Source organism: Hippichthys cyanospilos, chromosome 13 (assembly GCF_059441005.1).
Source record: "Hippichthys cyanospilos isolate Australia breed blue-spotted pipefish chromosome 13, RoL_Hcya_1.0, whole genome shotgun sequence".
NCBI lineage: Eukaryota > Metazoa > Chordata > Actinopteri > Syngnathiformes > Syngnathidae > Hippichthys > Hippichthys cyanospilos.
The window spans coordinates 5345164-5360011 of NC_142381.1; the positions used below are offsets into that span (position 1 = coordinate 5345164).

Sequence of the window (14848 nt, forward strand, 5' to 3'; positions counted from 1 at the left end):
ACACACGAGGTGGTGACTTAATTGCTGACACTAGTCCGCAAGTTAAGCGAGTCAGTGAAGCATAACGTCACATCACTATTTGTAGCTCAACTATTGGTCCATACATCATGATGGTCATGGATGTGCTAAAATAAATAAATGAATAGAAACATGAAAAAGAAGCTTAACACTGATTTTATTAAGCAATTTGCACGAGTTGAAATTTCACAAAAGGTGGGCTACGGTTTTGGCCAGTGCATTTGAATGTATTTGGTATGGTCAAACATGTTAACATTTATGCTGCTGATGGGGAAGCCAAACACTCTCCCCAGTTAGGTGACCCTTCACAAAAAGCTGCTCAATGAGTATGGAGGGGGGTGAAAATGGTGCGTGTAGTTTACAGCTGCATCTTCAGTTTGGAAAAGCATCATCCTTCCACAATTTGACGAAGTATGTTGCCCAGACTACCCTTAGCCATCTGGAGAGGGGTTTTTTCCTCCTTGTTTTCGATGTAAATGCTGGCTCCGTGTTCAACCAACAACTTTGCTGCTTCAACACGCTCCTCGTCACACGCCAGGTGGCTGGTTCAACAAAATGAAAAAAATAGGCGCAATTACAAACACGTCTTTTGTCACTGAACATTACAGCATTGTCCGTTTTAAATATCGAATAGTTTAGATGATGTTCTTACAGTGCCGTGTTGCCCTGCGAGTCCTGGATGTTTGTCGAGGCACTCTGCTTGAGAAGGAGCTCGATCAGGCGATAGTTGCCTTTGGCGGACGCTCTATGAAGTGGAGTGGAATCAAGTTTGTCCGTGGCATTAGGGTCTGCTCCATTTTCAAGCAACAGCAAAGCAATCTAAAGGAAAGAGAAGCATACAGTAACTGACAGTAGTATGCCTCTTTGTTTTTCAGGTTCGTTCACTTTGTGTGTGGCCCTTTAAAGACTGACTAACTAGTTTTGAGTTATATCAATTGTCATTGTGTTACTGTTAATAAACAAAGAGCTGTAGATTTCCCAGATGTAGATGACTTTCATCACTTCCCCTTCAGAGGATCAGTACGCACTGCAGAAGATGACGTGTCACTCTGTCACCCAGCAACGAAAAGTCACCGAAATAGACCAACAATAAAATCAACCTATTAACAATTTTGTAGCATGCACATTAATGGTTATTGCAATGAGAACAGTCACTGCATTTAGAACATTAGATGCTTACCTCATATCTGTCCTTGGATGCAGCATAATGAAGAGGAGTGCATCCATTTTGATTTACAGAGTTTAGCTGAGCACCTTTGGAAATTAGTTCTCTGACAATGTCTTCTCTACCGGCAGACGATGCAATGTGAAGAGGGGTCCATGCGGCCTGAAAATAACATGTTGCATTTAAAAAATGGATCTCATTTTAAATCAGAACCATTACTTAAATTAAAAACAGTTTATATGTGTACACCACATTAGTGACTACAGATGGGGCCAGCACTCAAATACCTTTGTCTTGCAGCTTTCTAATATTTATTTTCAAACACAACAATTTTTCAAAGTGAAACAAACCACAAGTGTATCATAAACGTAGTGATGCTTTGGGATATATTTTTTTAATATATTACATTTTGTGCAGCACAATTGTATCATGACTGTAGTGATGCTTTGGGATTATTTTTATTTGATTGTGATCTCATTTGACAAGCCAATAGTCAAAATACTTCTATATACAGCACTTTGTCAGAAAATAGGAACTGTTTACTGAATTTTTTTCGTTATATGCACTCAACCTAAATAATTGGCCCTCCAACAAACATCTACAACTGTATATTGTTTCTCTTAATATTGTTACGATGCTCCGAGCTGGCAAACGATAGGAAGCGTGGTATTTGTATCTGAATGTACAGTACAGTGTTTTAATCCTTACATCATCTTGCAGGTTCACTTCAACTCCCAGGTCAAGTAGAAAAGAAACAATGTTGGTATGGCCAGCCGAACAAGCCCAGTGCAGGGCCGTTCTGTGATCCTGAAATAAGAGAGCAGCGCAAAACGGCAGCGTGGAAAATTTGGTTTAAACGTGCGATTATCACGTAAACAAAACAAATTGCTGGGTCGTGCATTCTTACCTGGTCCGTTTTGCAAGCAAGGCTTTTATCTGATAAAATGCACGCTTTTAATTTCTCAAACTGACCCAAATATGCCAAATTACACACGTCAACGTTTGATACAGACCCCTCCATTCCGAAATATACCTAAACATGTACCGAGATGTATTCTGAATGAGAAAACATGTGTGCATATGCAAGCACTGGCGCGTTTGAAACACGGGGGAATGACTCAGGATATTATGACTTCAACTTCCGCGTAGAATTAATGAAGTCGTCAAAATAAAATATATTGCGAAAACACTCCAAGGTGTGGCACGGAAATGCTGTACTTTTAGATCAAAATTTTAATAGTTACATTTATTTCAACGCGAGAATATAATACATGGTCTAGAATTAACAACCACATTTCACGTAAGCCATAATTACTTTTATTGTGGTAGTTCAGGCTACTATTGCAGGAAGTAAAACAAGTAGGTGCCGCCACGAAGCGAGCGTTGGTCGAAATCAAGCAATTTGAATTAATACGATCAGAAATATTATACTGTATTATATTTTGCTTACCGGCTTCTCAGCGTCATCCTGAAACATTACAGCATGGCGGCAACGTTGGTAAGCCACAATTAACACTTTCCTTATGCGCAATATAGTTAGCTTTATGGTAGTAGTATTTGACGTGCACGTGCTAGGAATAGGCACAATAACACCGGTGTATGTACAAACTTTTGCCATCCTGTAGGATTTCAGGACCCATGTGGACCAGTCCTGTAGATATTCGGAGGAGTTCGTCAACATTTACTACGACTGCATGGATAAGAAAAGAAGGGTGGGTGACTGTTGAACTTCTTGATTGTACTTACGAGCAAGCCATTACTGTGCAAGAGTTCAAAGCACATCTAGCGGAACCACTCAACGAACTTGACCTCCTTTTCAACTTGAAGTGGTGGCTCTCGATCGAGCAAGATCTTTGAGATTTCAATTCATAATGTGCAGAACATCACGAGACTGTCTGATGTCTCACGACTTGTGTTTCAGAACCTCACAAGACTCTACTTGGATAAGGCAACCCTGGTGTGGAATGGAAACTCCGTGTCCGGATTAGATGCCCTGGGAGAGTTCTTTGAGGCGCTTCCTTCTAGCGAGTTCCAAGTCCAGACACTGGATTGTCAACCGGTTCACGGTTAGTAGCGCCCCCAAAGGTCAAACGCGAATATAGTGTGGAACAGGGAAGCCTGTCCAAAACATTACTTCAGAGGGCAGCATTCAGTAAAACTGGAGGATACGAAGCCTTACGTGAACGGGTCGAGCCGTTTGTTGGTGAATAAAGTTTCACATAAATGGACACAAGAACAGATAAACGTAACTTGAGAAAAATGTATTGCAAGAGATTTGAGAGGCTTGCACCTGTGCCAGAGTAAATACACACCAACCTTATCCACATCTTATAGTTTTATTTTGGTTCTGGAATTGCAGAGGAGAGATTTTGCACCGATTTGGCCAAGTAAACAGAAACATTTCATTTATCAGTTACAACATTATACTGTAGCAATGAGAGGTATGACTTGAGTAAACGATGTTTTCCTTCCTAGTTAGGTGTACCGCATCGTTAGTCAACTCTGTAGAGGACAGCCTGGTCTTTCCTATGATGCCTCATGTGTTTGGGTAGTCAAATGGCAAATTTTGTGGCATAAAATTCTTAAATCAAATTAATGTGGTAAAAATTGTAAAACGTGACTGCATTTAAAATGAACACAAGTTGCAGATGATGTCCTTAGCTACATCCCACAGGCAAGACTTGGTAAACCCTATTAGCAATTCCAAGTCCTAACATAACCTATGTCTCATTGGCTTACAGATCAAGCAACCCAAGGTCAGATGACTCTACTCGTGGTGACCGGCGGAACAGTCAAGTTTGAGGGGAACAAGCAGCGTTTTTACAACCAGAACTTTCTTTTGACGGCTCAGGCGTCACCTAACAACGACCAGCCAGTGTGGAAGATCGCTAGTGACTGTTTTCGTTTTCAAGACTGGAATGGCTGAGTTTCCTCAGCTAAACCTTTTGAGATATTCTTTAATCATTAGGAAAAACATTAGGAGATTAAGGGTTTAATATGAAAACGTTTTTATTTTCAGGAAAAGCTTGAACAATAAGGCCTGTGATCAGAACAGAGTGGCTTGTGTACAGTATTCAAACAAGTTCATGAAAATACATACAAAAATCACATGATACTGACATGATCAGTTTCCCCTTTACAAAGGCAGTGTGCGCTGCTGCCACCTAGCATGTTCTTTAGTCAGCAAGTGCAAGCAACCCATTTTTGGCAGTGTCCCCAAAAACAACGCTGCTCCTGGTGTTCCTGAGTCATTTATGGTTGGACATTTGGTCTTTTTCAGCATCGCATGACATAAATAGCATGAATAAAGTTAGCCAGAATAAATTAAGTCATGGTTGTCAAGCATATCTCTGGATAGAGGTGTTAGTGACCTACTGCTTCATGTAAACGTTTTTTTTTTTTTTTTTTTGCATGGACTACTTGTTATCAAAATGACACACAATTCCACTAGAGACGTGCTGCGGACTGAAGGCACGGTAACATCAGTACTCTGACTACAAAGAAAAGGAGCATGGCAATATCATTAATTACCATGAACGTAACATAGCACAGTATTAGCAACATGTGTAGGAGTGATAGTTTTGACGAAATTCCTTCAAAAGCAGCAACTACCGCTGGCCATCTTAAAACATTTCACTTTTACATGCCAGTGGCACAGGAGGCTGCAAATGTTCCCTGTTTTGCCCATTTTCATTTGCGTGCCTCTGGAACCGACAGCTAATAAACCCAAACAATTCACAGGAAAACTACAGGCAAAAAAGTGGTCAAGCTGAATAAAGCTTCTTGGGAAAGAATGCCATTATTTGCCCCCATACATTCTCTCTATGTGATGCCGGTAGTGGTTCTTAAGCTCTTTCCGCTTCAGCTTGAACGCATCTGTGACAAGGCCCGTCTCAGGTGTCCACGGCTCCGGGCTCAGATGGACCTTCGCGGGAATCTCAAAGCGCTGGAGTTTTACTAAGAGGATGAGAAAATAGTCAAATTACATGTTGGTGGGGTGTAAACAAAAAGCTAAATACGAACTTGTCTCATGACAATGAGAACCTACTTTTAGCAGCGACCTCCTTGATCTCCTTCAGAACATCCTGCTCCATTTCTGAATGGCTGCAGATTTCCTCCCAAGGTGCGACCAGTCCCCTCTGCTTGGCAAGTTGTATCAGACGCTTCTGGTTGGGAACCACAAAGCTGATCACGTAGTTCTGGTCGCTGAAGGGGGACATCATGAAGTCAGGAAAATGAGTTGCGAGCACAGTGGATTTTAAATACTACATTTTAAGTGGCTTTTACCAACTTTTACCACTGTTGTTAAAACTGTCAACAAGGTAGTTTGCATTGTACAATTTCTGGTGTATTAACCATCTAGTACTGCGGAAATGTATTGGTATTATGTGTTGTACTATAGATTACACTGATTACTATGTATTGTAGGCGTTGGGTGATCATTTTCACTACTCTGGCACGTTTATATTATTATCATAAAATATCGATGGGACAAACGATCTCAGGGCCTGTATCCTAATTTATGCAAGGTGGAATTTTTTAACACATTTTCCAAGGATACTACACTTATAAACAAGTAACGTATTCCATAAATGTTATTTTTTTCTAAGAAAAAAAAAAAACATGGTAGCGAAAGGGTTAAACTAAAGACCTGATGTCAGACTACTGCCACCTTCTGGTTACTTGCTCTTACTGAAAGAACATTGATTTTATTTCCTATGCCAGTGGGTCTCAACCTTTTTTCAGTGATGTACCCCCTGTGAAATATATCTTTGGCCAAGTACCCCTTAAGTAGTGGAAAGCATCTTTTTTTGGGGGGTAAAAAAAAAAAAAGACTTAAAACATGTCATCAGTGTCTGACAAGTTCTCAAAAATAAATAATTATAAATAAATATTTGTCTACGGAAATGTATGAAACATAAAGCACCCTGTTTTGGGATCATAGGAGGGACCTGTTCATAAAATGTAATTAACTTAATTATTAAACATTTGTCCAGAAAAAATATGAAACAGTGAGTGTCAGACCTGTTCTCAAAAAGAAGTACAGTAATTATAAATATTTGTCCACTGAAAAAAGTTAAACAAAGTGTTCTATTTTGGGATTAAAGGAGAGATCTGTTCACAAAAATAATTAAATTATTAATAAATATTTGTCTATAAAAAATAATGAACACCCTGCTCTCAAAAACAAATTATAAATAAATATTGTCCACAGAAAAATATGAAATAGAGTCCTCTTTGGGATAACAGTCGAGATCTGTTCACAAAAATAAGTCATTCATTTGACAGCTAACGAGAGGTGGCACAAGTTGGGTCAAACCATTCTAGTATGGGAGAGAATCTGTTTAAAAAAAAAAAAAAAAAAAAGACATTGAATCACCTACTGAACATAAAATTTGTGTTACGACAACCGCCTCGTTTTAGCTTTTCTGACAAATCTAACATTTTGACCTTTTAAAAAACACCACTCAACCCCGAGGCTTTTTGCGGACACGTTTGCAAGAGTTAGCGTCAGATGGGAATTCCAGCTCCACAAAGTAAGAATCCTGCCAGAGTTTGGCGGTATCCACAGGTGGTTTTACTCAACCTGCAGTCAAATGAGCATGTTAATCTACCAGTTACATGGAAGCGCCTGGGACTCAAGCCAAACTGTGGCAGCGTTTCTACTTTCCGGACATTTCTGCTTAGCACCGGGTTCATGTGACTCACCTGTTTGCATAAACACAAATGTTGTCTATGAGGCCGCTGTTCTTCAGGGCAGACTCCACTTTACCGAGAGACACGTACTCCCCCGCCTGCAGCTTGACCAGGTCTTTCTTTCGGTCTGAACCATAGTGAACAGACGGCTGTCACAGGTGAACCGATCTCAAACGGGACGCCTGTCATTTTTGTGACGACACTCACCTACTATTTGAAGACAGCCGTCTGGGTGAACCTGCCCAACATCCCCAGTGCAAAACCATCTTTGACCCTTTTCGTCCACAAAAAAGTCCTCGTCTTTACTCTCGTACTTGAAGTAACCCATGGTCACATTCGGACCGCCAATCAGTATTTCGCCTCTGGGGTTAGGTTTATCCTTGCTGGTGTAGCCACCTGATTAAAGAAGCCAATGAACACGTACAATCAAACAGAACTCCGCACCGGATGGTTTGTTTTGCTGGAATGCGTAACAAGAGTCGACAAGTCTGTTAAACAGACATACCTTCTGCCCAATCCCGCAGTCTGAACTCACAGCAAATAAGTGGCGCTCCGACACGGCCGGTGGTATTGTCAGCAACTGTGTGACAGGTCAAAATAAAATAATAAAAAATTACTCCGATAATGATTTCGCAAAATCTGTCCACATGGAAACTTTTTTTTTTTGCCCATGAAGCATGATTTGAACTGTGCTATACAGTAATAGATTAGCATATGCATATGCAAATATAAAAGACCTCCAATCTTTTACAGTCATTATCTTGAATGCATGTTCGTCGTAGGCGTTCTGTTAACACCAATTTGTCTGTGCTGCCTGGCAAGAGACAAATGCATGCTTTCTAAATGCAAATGCTAATAAACTGTAAGGTTTCATCTCTAGCAGTAACTGTGCAGTGCTAAAGCTGAAACACATTATTTGCGATGAGTGCTTGTGTAGACAAGGGCTTACCCTCAGTGATGGTGCCTGCTCCACAGGTTTCAGTGAGGCCATATCCTTGGCCCACAGGGCAGCAGAAGCACACATTCATGAACCTCTGCGTCGCCGGGGACAACGGCGCTCCTCCCGACAGCATCAGCCGCACCCGCCCACCCAGCAGCTTCTTCACTTTGGCAAACAACAGGCTACACAAAGACATACATGCCACACCTTATCATTTATAGAGACGTTCAACCTGCTACACTGCTTTTACGTTACGAGTAGCAACATGAGAAAATTTGTTCTGATGCAAGCCAAAAAAAAAAGAGAGAGTAAGTTCTCACGCATTGCAGAGCGGTGCGTCGTAGCCTCGCTTGATCTGCTTTAGTTTGTATTGGTAGCCCAGGTTGAACAGCATCTTCTGAGCATAGCTCATCTCCTGCACTTTGCTCATCACATTCTTGTTTATGCGATCTAAAATTTCCTATTTGGTCAAGAAAAAAAACAAAAAAAAATCAGGTATTTACTGAAATCAGGAATTTAGCAAAAAAAAAAAAAAAACATTCTTACCGGCACAGCTGCCATCAGAGTGGGTTTGAGCACACTAGTATCTCCCTTGCTTCCTTTCTTTATTTTTGAGGACTAGAAAAAAAGGAACACATCACACTCATTGAAGCCTCTATTGATTAGAATCTAAAATGTATAGGACACAAAATGTCACTGCAAGACCCTGCAGAACATTTACCTGATCAGAGAGTGTGTGTGGAGAGGAGTATCCTATCGGACATCCATATGTGACACAACTGATCTCTGCAGTCATCTCCAGCACATGAGCAAGTGGCAGGTAGCCAATGTAAATATCCTTAGTGCTGTAGAAGCACAAAGGTGAAACGAGAAGGTGAGAGCCTGCACCATGTGTAGCCACATCTTGTGTCATCTTTGGATACTTTCAAAGCACGGTTGATTACAGTTTCTGTAAATAAACAACTACTGTAAATAACACTACTCATTTTAGTCAGGCATGTTTTTTGACAGCCGCAGGTCCACGAGTTGGGAAATCCTGCGACCGAGCAATTCGGTTGTTGACAGAAAACCAATTTGTGAAACAGGTGATGAAAGACTAAGTTTTGCCACAGTGTTTTTTATTTGTTTGTTTGTTTCTTTCTTCTGTTATATCGTCGCAATTGACGGTTGTCATATTTGCGCAAACCACTTCATCTGCAATTTCAATTCAGCTGGCATGAAATTCAGTCCCTTGAGCACACAAGTTGCATCAATAAAGAAAATAAAATCACGATTTACTTTTGTGATCCAATTTAGAAAGTGAAACCCATAATATAGATGAAATATGATAAAGCAACCGAAAACAGCACAACATATTGGAGGTGAAACCAGTATGGAATTCTTGTTGACAGTTTACAGTATACTTTTGGTCAGCTCGACTTGACGTCTTATGTGTTTCCAAAATATTGAAACGTACCCGAGTCCTGGGATGCGTTCACATTGACCTGTCATTCCTGCAATCAAATTACTGTGGATAATCATGACTCCTTTGGGACGCCCAGTGGAGCCGCTGGTGTACATGACCACAGCCAAGTCGGACGGCTGCGGCTTCACAAGTTCCTTCCCCACTGCAAAACACACACAGATCCTTTTTAAACAGTTGCAATTATAATACAATCTTTCTCACTGTTTCTTTCTGCAAAGTACCTACACTTAATGACAAAAAAAATATGATAAAAACGCAAAGAAATGAATGAAGACCACTGAAAAACGCAACGGTCAGGTGGGTCCAAATCTGACCCTCGGAATGAACCTCGAGTACTATTGTTGAAATTCTAAACATCGCGCACAACACAAAACAAACTAGAGCCGTCGAGAAGCATTGGCGCTGCCAACATTAGGTTAGGAGTGCACTGATCCTCATGAGGGCAACTCATCGGAAAATGTCTTCAGCCAAGAATTCAAATTCTGGCCAGACAACCTAAATTAAGTAACACCGACTCCAGACGAGCATATAAAGAGACAAAACAAATGTTTCACCATTAGGAAAATAAAGACGCTTGAGTGGACAATCATTTGTGTTCTGCGAATATAAAAAACAGCTTTTTTATCTATGTGCCACCTAAAATAAATAATAAATAAAAAGCCTCTGTTGCAAGGTACATTTAAAGACACTGTAACAGTAGAATTTGATATGGCTGAGTAAGAAATAAAATATGTCAAATTGGGTCTGCTAATCTCACTAGGGACTGTACACGTTCAACATGCTGAAGGTGCGAGAGAACACGCACTATTTTCAGGCAGCGTGCCCAGATCTTGCACTTCTTGCATGCTGTGGATGGAGAGGCCTGCTGGGTAGCCCTCTGTGGTCACTTTCTTCTGGTCAACGTAGATTATATGTTTCAGTTTGGGGATATTTGGAAGCACATTCTAGACAAACGAGAAAACAAATGGGATGTCAAAATGTTGTCACAGAAGGCTTTTTTTTCCTTGTAACGCCAATAGCTCTCTCTGTGTTAGGGATGGCAGCATTCCATGATCTTGACTTTATGGCTTGGGTACAGTAAAAATATACATGAAATATATCAACAGGCTTTTGTAACAGAAAATTTCAAAAGACACGACACGCCCGCACGCACACACAAACGGTAAGAAATGTGGTTATCAACTTAAAAAATGCAGATAAAATGTCATGACAACTTAATGAATATAAATTCCCACATAAAATGTAAAAAGTAGTACAATGTTTTGTTTCTTATTTAAAAATAAAAATTGCAAATTGCACGCCCCCTCATAACAAACTGTCATTTAATCCAATGAAGTGCGTTATGTAGGTCTACTGGACAAATAACAATATTACTACATTTTTTAAAATATATTCAACTGGTTGATTTGATTGCTTTATTGAAGATAGGATTATTTGTTTGGCATTGTTGTACCACAATTGGAGTCTATAATTGAATGGTGGGCTATTAATTTCTTCCGAACTGAAATTCTTTTAGTTGCGATTAATTTTGGACAAATTCGGAAGAAACCATTATTTGAGTTTTTAAGAGCAAGTTGATAAATAGCAAAGGTAACGGCAAAGATGTGTTACAAGGAATAAACTCACTTTTAGTTTAGTCTGAAGCAATTCGGCACTGGTAACAAGGTGTGAAACTCCAGTTTCATTTAGTCCAAATGCAATCGCATCCTCTCCCAATGTCGCATAGAACGTCACCACTGTTGAGAAAACACAAAACATTGAGTCACAACTTGTTTGATGTGTTTTTGACACTTTTCAGCAACGAGACGCCGTAAATAATACGCACATGGGAAATTGTGTCTGAAGCACGTCTGAGCAGTTATCATCCACTCTGCTCTGGTCTCGCAGAAGATCGCAATGGTGCTTTTGGGTTGCTGGCCGAGAGCCGCCAATCCGCTTCCGAACTGACTGACGAGCGTGTCGACTTGCTTGTACGAGAGCCATTTATAATCACCGAGGATTAGCTGGGGGGACAAATGCAAAACCGGGGTCATTAGTCATAAAAATACACCGGAAAATTTGAAATTCAGCTTCAAGTGAATAAACGTTCGGATCAACCTTTTTGAAAACTTTCCCATTGGGCTGTTTCTCGTTTTCCTCACTCAGCACCTCTCTGGTGCCGAGACACGGCAGATCTCCAAAGCGCTCCACTCCGAATGCGAACAACTTATCTAGAGTGTCTTTGCCGGGCAGGTCTTCCTTGGCCAGCGAGTCGAAGTGGTCCACAGAACGATAAGGTCCCTCCGGACAGCCGGAGGTGGAGCGGGCCTTGACTCGTTTGGACATAGTGTTCTTCTGGCCAGCACCGGTGATGTAATACCATGGTAGGAAGGAGAGGACAGAGTAGAGCCACACCACAAGGTGGACTGGAAAAAGGAGGACAGATTGGACAGGATCTGACTGAAAACTCATACCGTAAGAGTATGTGTGGGGAGAGGGGGGGACGAGGGCGGAGTGGCAGTGGTGAGCCCTGCTTCAGATGGGGAGCTGCTCTTGGAAAGAGCAGGGAAGAACAATGCGACTTTTGACGCACAGAAATGACTCGACGTCCACAGTCCTGCAGATTCCGGTGTATTGAACTGAAACAAACACGAATACTGTCACAAAGCATGTTGACAATATGTACATTTGATCAAGAATGAAAATCTCAAAACCCTTTCGTGACGCGGGAACTTACGGTAGATTTATTTTATTTTTTTTTTAAGTTGGGAAGTTTCCTTTTATCTATTCTTCACGAGCATTTACAACTACCGACCTGATTTGCGTGACTTCTGAAAAGTTTGGCTGCTGTCTGGATTCAAACCAATTATGACACTGGATTTATTATTTTTTTTTTTTTTGCACCAGGAACTAAGGAATATTTTTTCTTTATGAGGAATTCTGGAGAGGTGCCAAAACAGTTACAGTAAAGTAAGCATAAACCATGCCAAAAATATTAAGCAGGTAGAGTGTAAGGCATGTGTCTTGCTGCTGTTTGTTTGATTTGTGCATGGTAGTGACGGCTGAGTATTGATAATCATAGATGCCGCTGATACCAGCCACCAATACTTAACTCCTTCAATCCCAAATACATATTTGAAGTGTTCAGAAATTCAATCCCAGCAATTTAAGTGTCAAGCTTAAGGAAGGTCTAAAAATGGCCGGTAAGAAACGAGTTAAAAGGTCAGGGTGCAAAGTTTGACATCATGAGACCACTAAAACTGCATTACAAAAAATAATTTGCATTAAAAATTGATTATATAGTACGTATATGTCAGTTTAATGACCTCGGAAATATATGCATATTTTACTAAACATTGAAAATGAATAAGCAATGTGACATTAAATTCTCCTAATACAGTATTAAATTCTCGGATTACAGATTAAGTTGATGCTACATTGAGGCAGTTTGGGACATCGGCAAATTATCTGTGACAGAAACAAAGGTTTGTGTTCAGAATTTTTGTCAATGTGTTAAATTGAATGCTTTTGTGAATCAAAAGTACTACAAGTTTTGTGCATACTCAAAGAGTGAATACTCGTATTATAATTAGTTTGAAAAAAAAAGCTAGTATCAAGCACCCTTAATATATTGTAACAGTGAATTATGCTTGAATGACAGTTAACACGATACTAAATGTGAAATGTTAAGATGTTACATTGTTTAGAGAGGGTATTCATTTGACCCTGTGGTGGATTATTTTGGATACATTCTTTCCTAAATGCAACAATTAAACAACTTGAAGTGCTCCAGGAATCCCCCTCCCAAAGAAAAAGTTGTGTTCCATCTTGCACATTCTGCTGTAAAACAATACAGGTATCCCTACTCTTCCATTATGCAAATGACAAAAACTGAGAATGAACGTATTTTGAATAAACCAAACCTGAACCATGGATTTGAATAAATCCAAACATGTTTTAAACTGTGATTATTTCATATTTGAAAAGCTAAATTCTGAATATTGCCACATCCAAACTTTTACAGCAGGAACCACACCTAAGCTAATCGTTCGTGTGTTTGTGTCATAGAAACATTATATAATACATTGGTGTGTACACGTATGTGTGTGTGTGTGTAATTTGAAATGACATTCAGATTTTTTTAAACTTCTATTAACTTCTAAAAGGTTGATTTGCCATTTTAATTTCAATTATGGCCTTGATTTTAGATTCACAGATAACTCATGACAGAGAAGGCAAAACAAAATGCAAATACTGTTAGAAATACAAATGAAAATATATTTATTCTCCATTCTTGATATTTTAAAAATGTTCATCGTTTTCAATGTTTAGTAAATCTTTCGGGCATAGTTCTAAAGGGTCCAGGAAACCTCTCATATAATCTAGAATTACAGATACTCTACTTTTGGATTCAATATGTATACTGAAGTCGATTAGTTTGCGACACGAAAAAATGATAGCTAGATGACAATAGTATTTATGATTTCAAAATATTGCACACAAAATAATACGTGCTTAAATAATCAAGCGTTCAAATCAGCCTTAAAAGCCCAATTAAAGTAACTGCTGTATATGATCAGGGGGATGCACAGCCAAGGACTCGAGGATGAGCGTCTTTCAACCAATCACAGGGCGCAGAACTCACGCCACCCTGTTTAGGTCAAGCTCTCATCCGTTCCATCCTGACCTTACAGGTGAACTTGCTAATGACTTTGTTACCCTACTTAAAAACGTTTTCGTGCAACAACTTGCGAATTAAAATGTGTCAGAATTGTTACAATTCATTCACGTGGCGCGTGGCCTCAACTTAAAAGAAAAAATCCACTGTCTCGGATGGACGAGACCATTAAAGACAGAGATGAAAGATCTTTAAAAAAACTATCTGCGTCAAATGACGCAGGATATGGAACATTGGCTGACTCATGACTGTGAGATGAATCACACAATATAGTTTTTTCGCCAATGATGCGAGGCTATCTTTGTGTGACTTCATGATCACGCAGACGCTTTCCACATTTCCCGTTCCCTTGCAACATTAAACACATCCACCAAGCACATTCGTTGCATAATATCATCAACAAACCGGCTCAATCGGTTCTGTATTTAGTGTCAAAAAAAGAATTAGGAAGAAAAGAGGACAAAAGCCGGCGCTCGTGCCAGTGTGTCAGCTCGGCTTTGAGCAACCGTCGATGCCCGCCAAACAACGGAGATCTGGAACAGTTTGATCTAAAACCCATTGTGCGCTTCCAACTCGAATTAACCGCCATTTCAGTCTACAAAAGGATAAAGTGAGTAATAAGATTACAGCGGCCGGCGAGCGAGTGATACCCAGCCTAATTGACAGGCTGGTGCCGTGCTTACCTTGGACAGCGTGAAGCCGGCTAGTCGTGACTCGTGCCTCCTTTTCGAATGACCGACAGTTACCTCCTCTAAGGACTCAGAACCCGGAACTCCTACGTCATCTGATTCCATTTCTCTCGACCAATGAGGAGAAGAAATCACCTTGACCCCCCCTCAAAAAAACCACACGCAAGTCCTCCCGGTTTCCACACCCCTTGAATAATGTGAGCATGTGCAAAGTGTT

At 40.2% G+C, this 14848-nt stretch overlaps 3 protein-coding genes across 5 annotated transcripts; 1 reads left to right on the forward strand and 2 right to left on the reverse strand.

Annotated features, from left to right (window-relative positions):
- Window positions 1-158: 158 nt before the first annotated feature.
- psmd10 (proteasome 26S subunit, non-ATPase 10) lies at window positions 159-3234 on the reverse strand. Of its 2 annotated transcripts, none has more exons than XM_088431220.1 (5): window positions 2930-3234; window positions 1892-1990; window positions 1199-1345; window positions 671-837; window positions 159-560 (listed from the first exon to the last, which is right to left on the reverse strand). In XM_088431220.1, the coding sequence occupies exons 1-5, from the start codon at window positions 2963-2965 to the stop codon at window positions 407-409; spliced, it is 603 nt and encodes a 200-aa protein (XP_088287346.1). In that variant the 5' UTR covers window positions 2966-3234; the 3' UTR covers window positions 159-406. The 2 variants fall into 2 exon arrangements, with proteins under 2 accessions (XP_088287346.1, XP_088287345.1); XM_088431219.1 differs by lacking the exon at window positions 2930-3234 and adding an exon at window positions 2091-2314.
- On the forward strand, window positions 2515-5682 carry nxt2 (nuclear transport factor 2-like export factor 2). Its single transcript, XM_088431222.1, has 4 exons — window positions 2515-2681; window positions 2809-2895; window positions 3105-3249; window positions 3925-5682. The coding sequence occupies exons 1-4, from the start codon at window positions 2667-2669 to the stop codon at window positions 4107-4109; spliced, it is 432 nt and encodes a 143-aa protein (XP_088287348.1). The 5' UTR covers window positions 2515-2666; the 3' UTR covers window positions 4110-5682.
- On the reverse strand, window positions 4175-14753 carry acsl4a (acyl-CoA synthetase long chain family member 4a). 2 transcript variants are annotated; one of them, XM_088431218.1, is made up of 16 exons: window positions 14626-14753; window positions 11739-11903; window positions 11383-11616; window positions 11111-11288; window positions 10912-11021; window positions 10091-10229; window positions 9277-9427; window positions 8542-8665; window positions 8367-8438; window positions 8141-8280; window positions 7830-8002; window positions 7386-7460; window positions 7088-7276; window positions 6893-7007; window positions 5232-5389; window positions 4175-5140 (listed from the first exon to the last, which is right to left on the reverse strand). In XM_088431218.1, exons 1-16 carry the CDS (start codon window positions 14734-14736, stop codon window positions 4983-4985), a joined length of 2292 nt encoding a protein of 763 aa, XP_088287344.1. In that variant the 5' UTR covers window positions 14737-14753; the 3' UTR covers window positions 4175-4982. The 2 variants fall into 2 exon arrangements, with proteins under 2 accessions (XP_088287344.1, XP_088287343.1); XM_088431217.1 differs by having other exon boundaries at window positions 11383-11619.
- Between the last annotated feature and the right edge of the window lie 95 nt (window positions 14754-14848).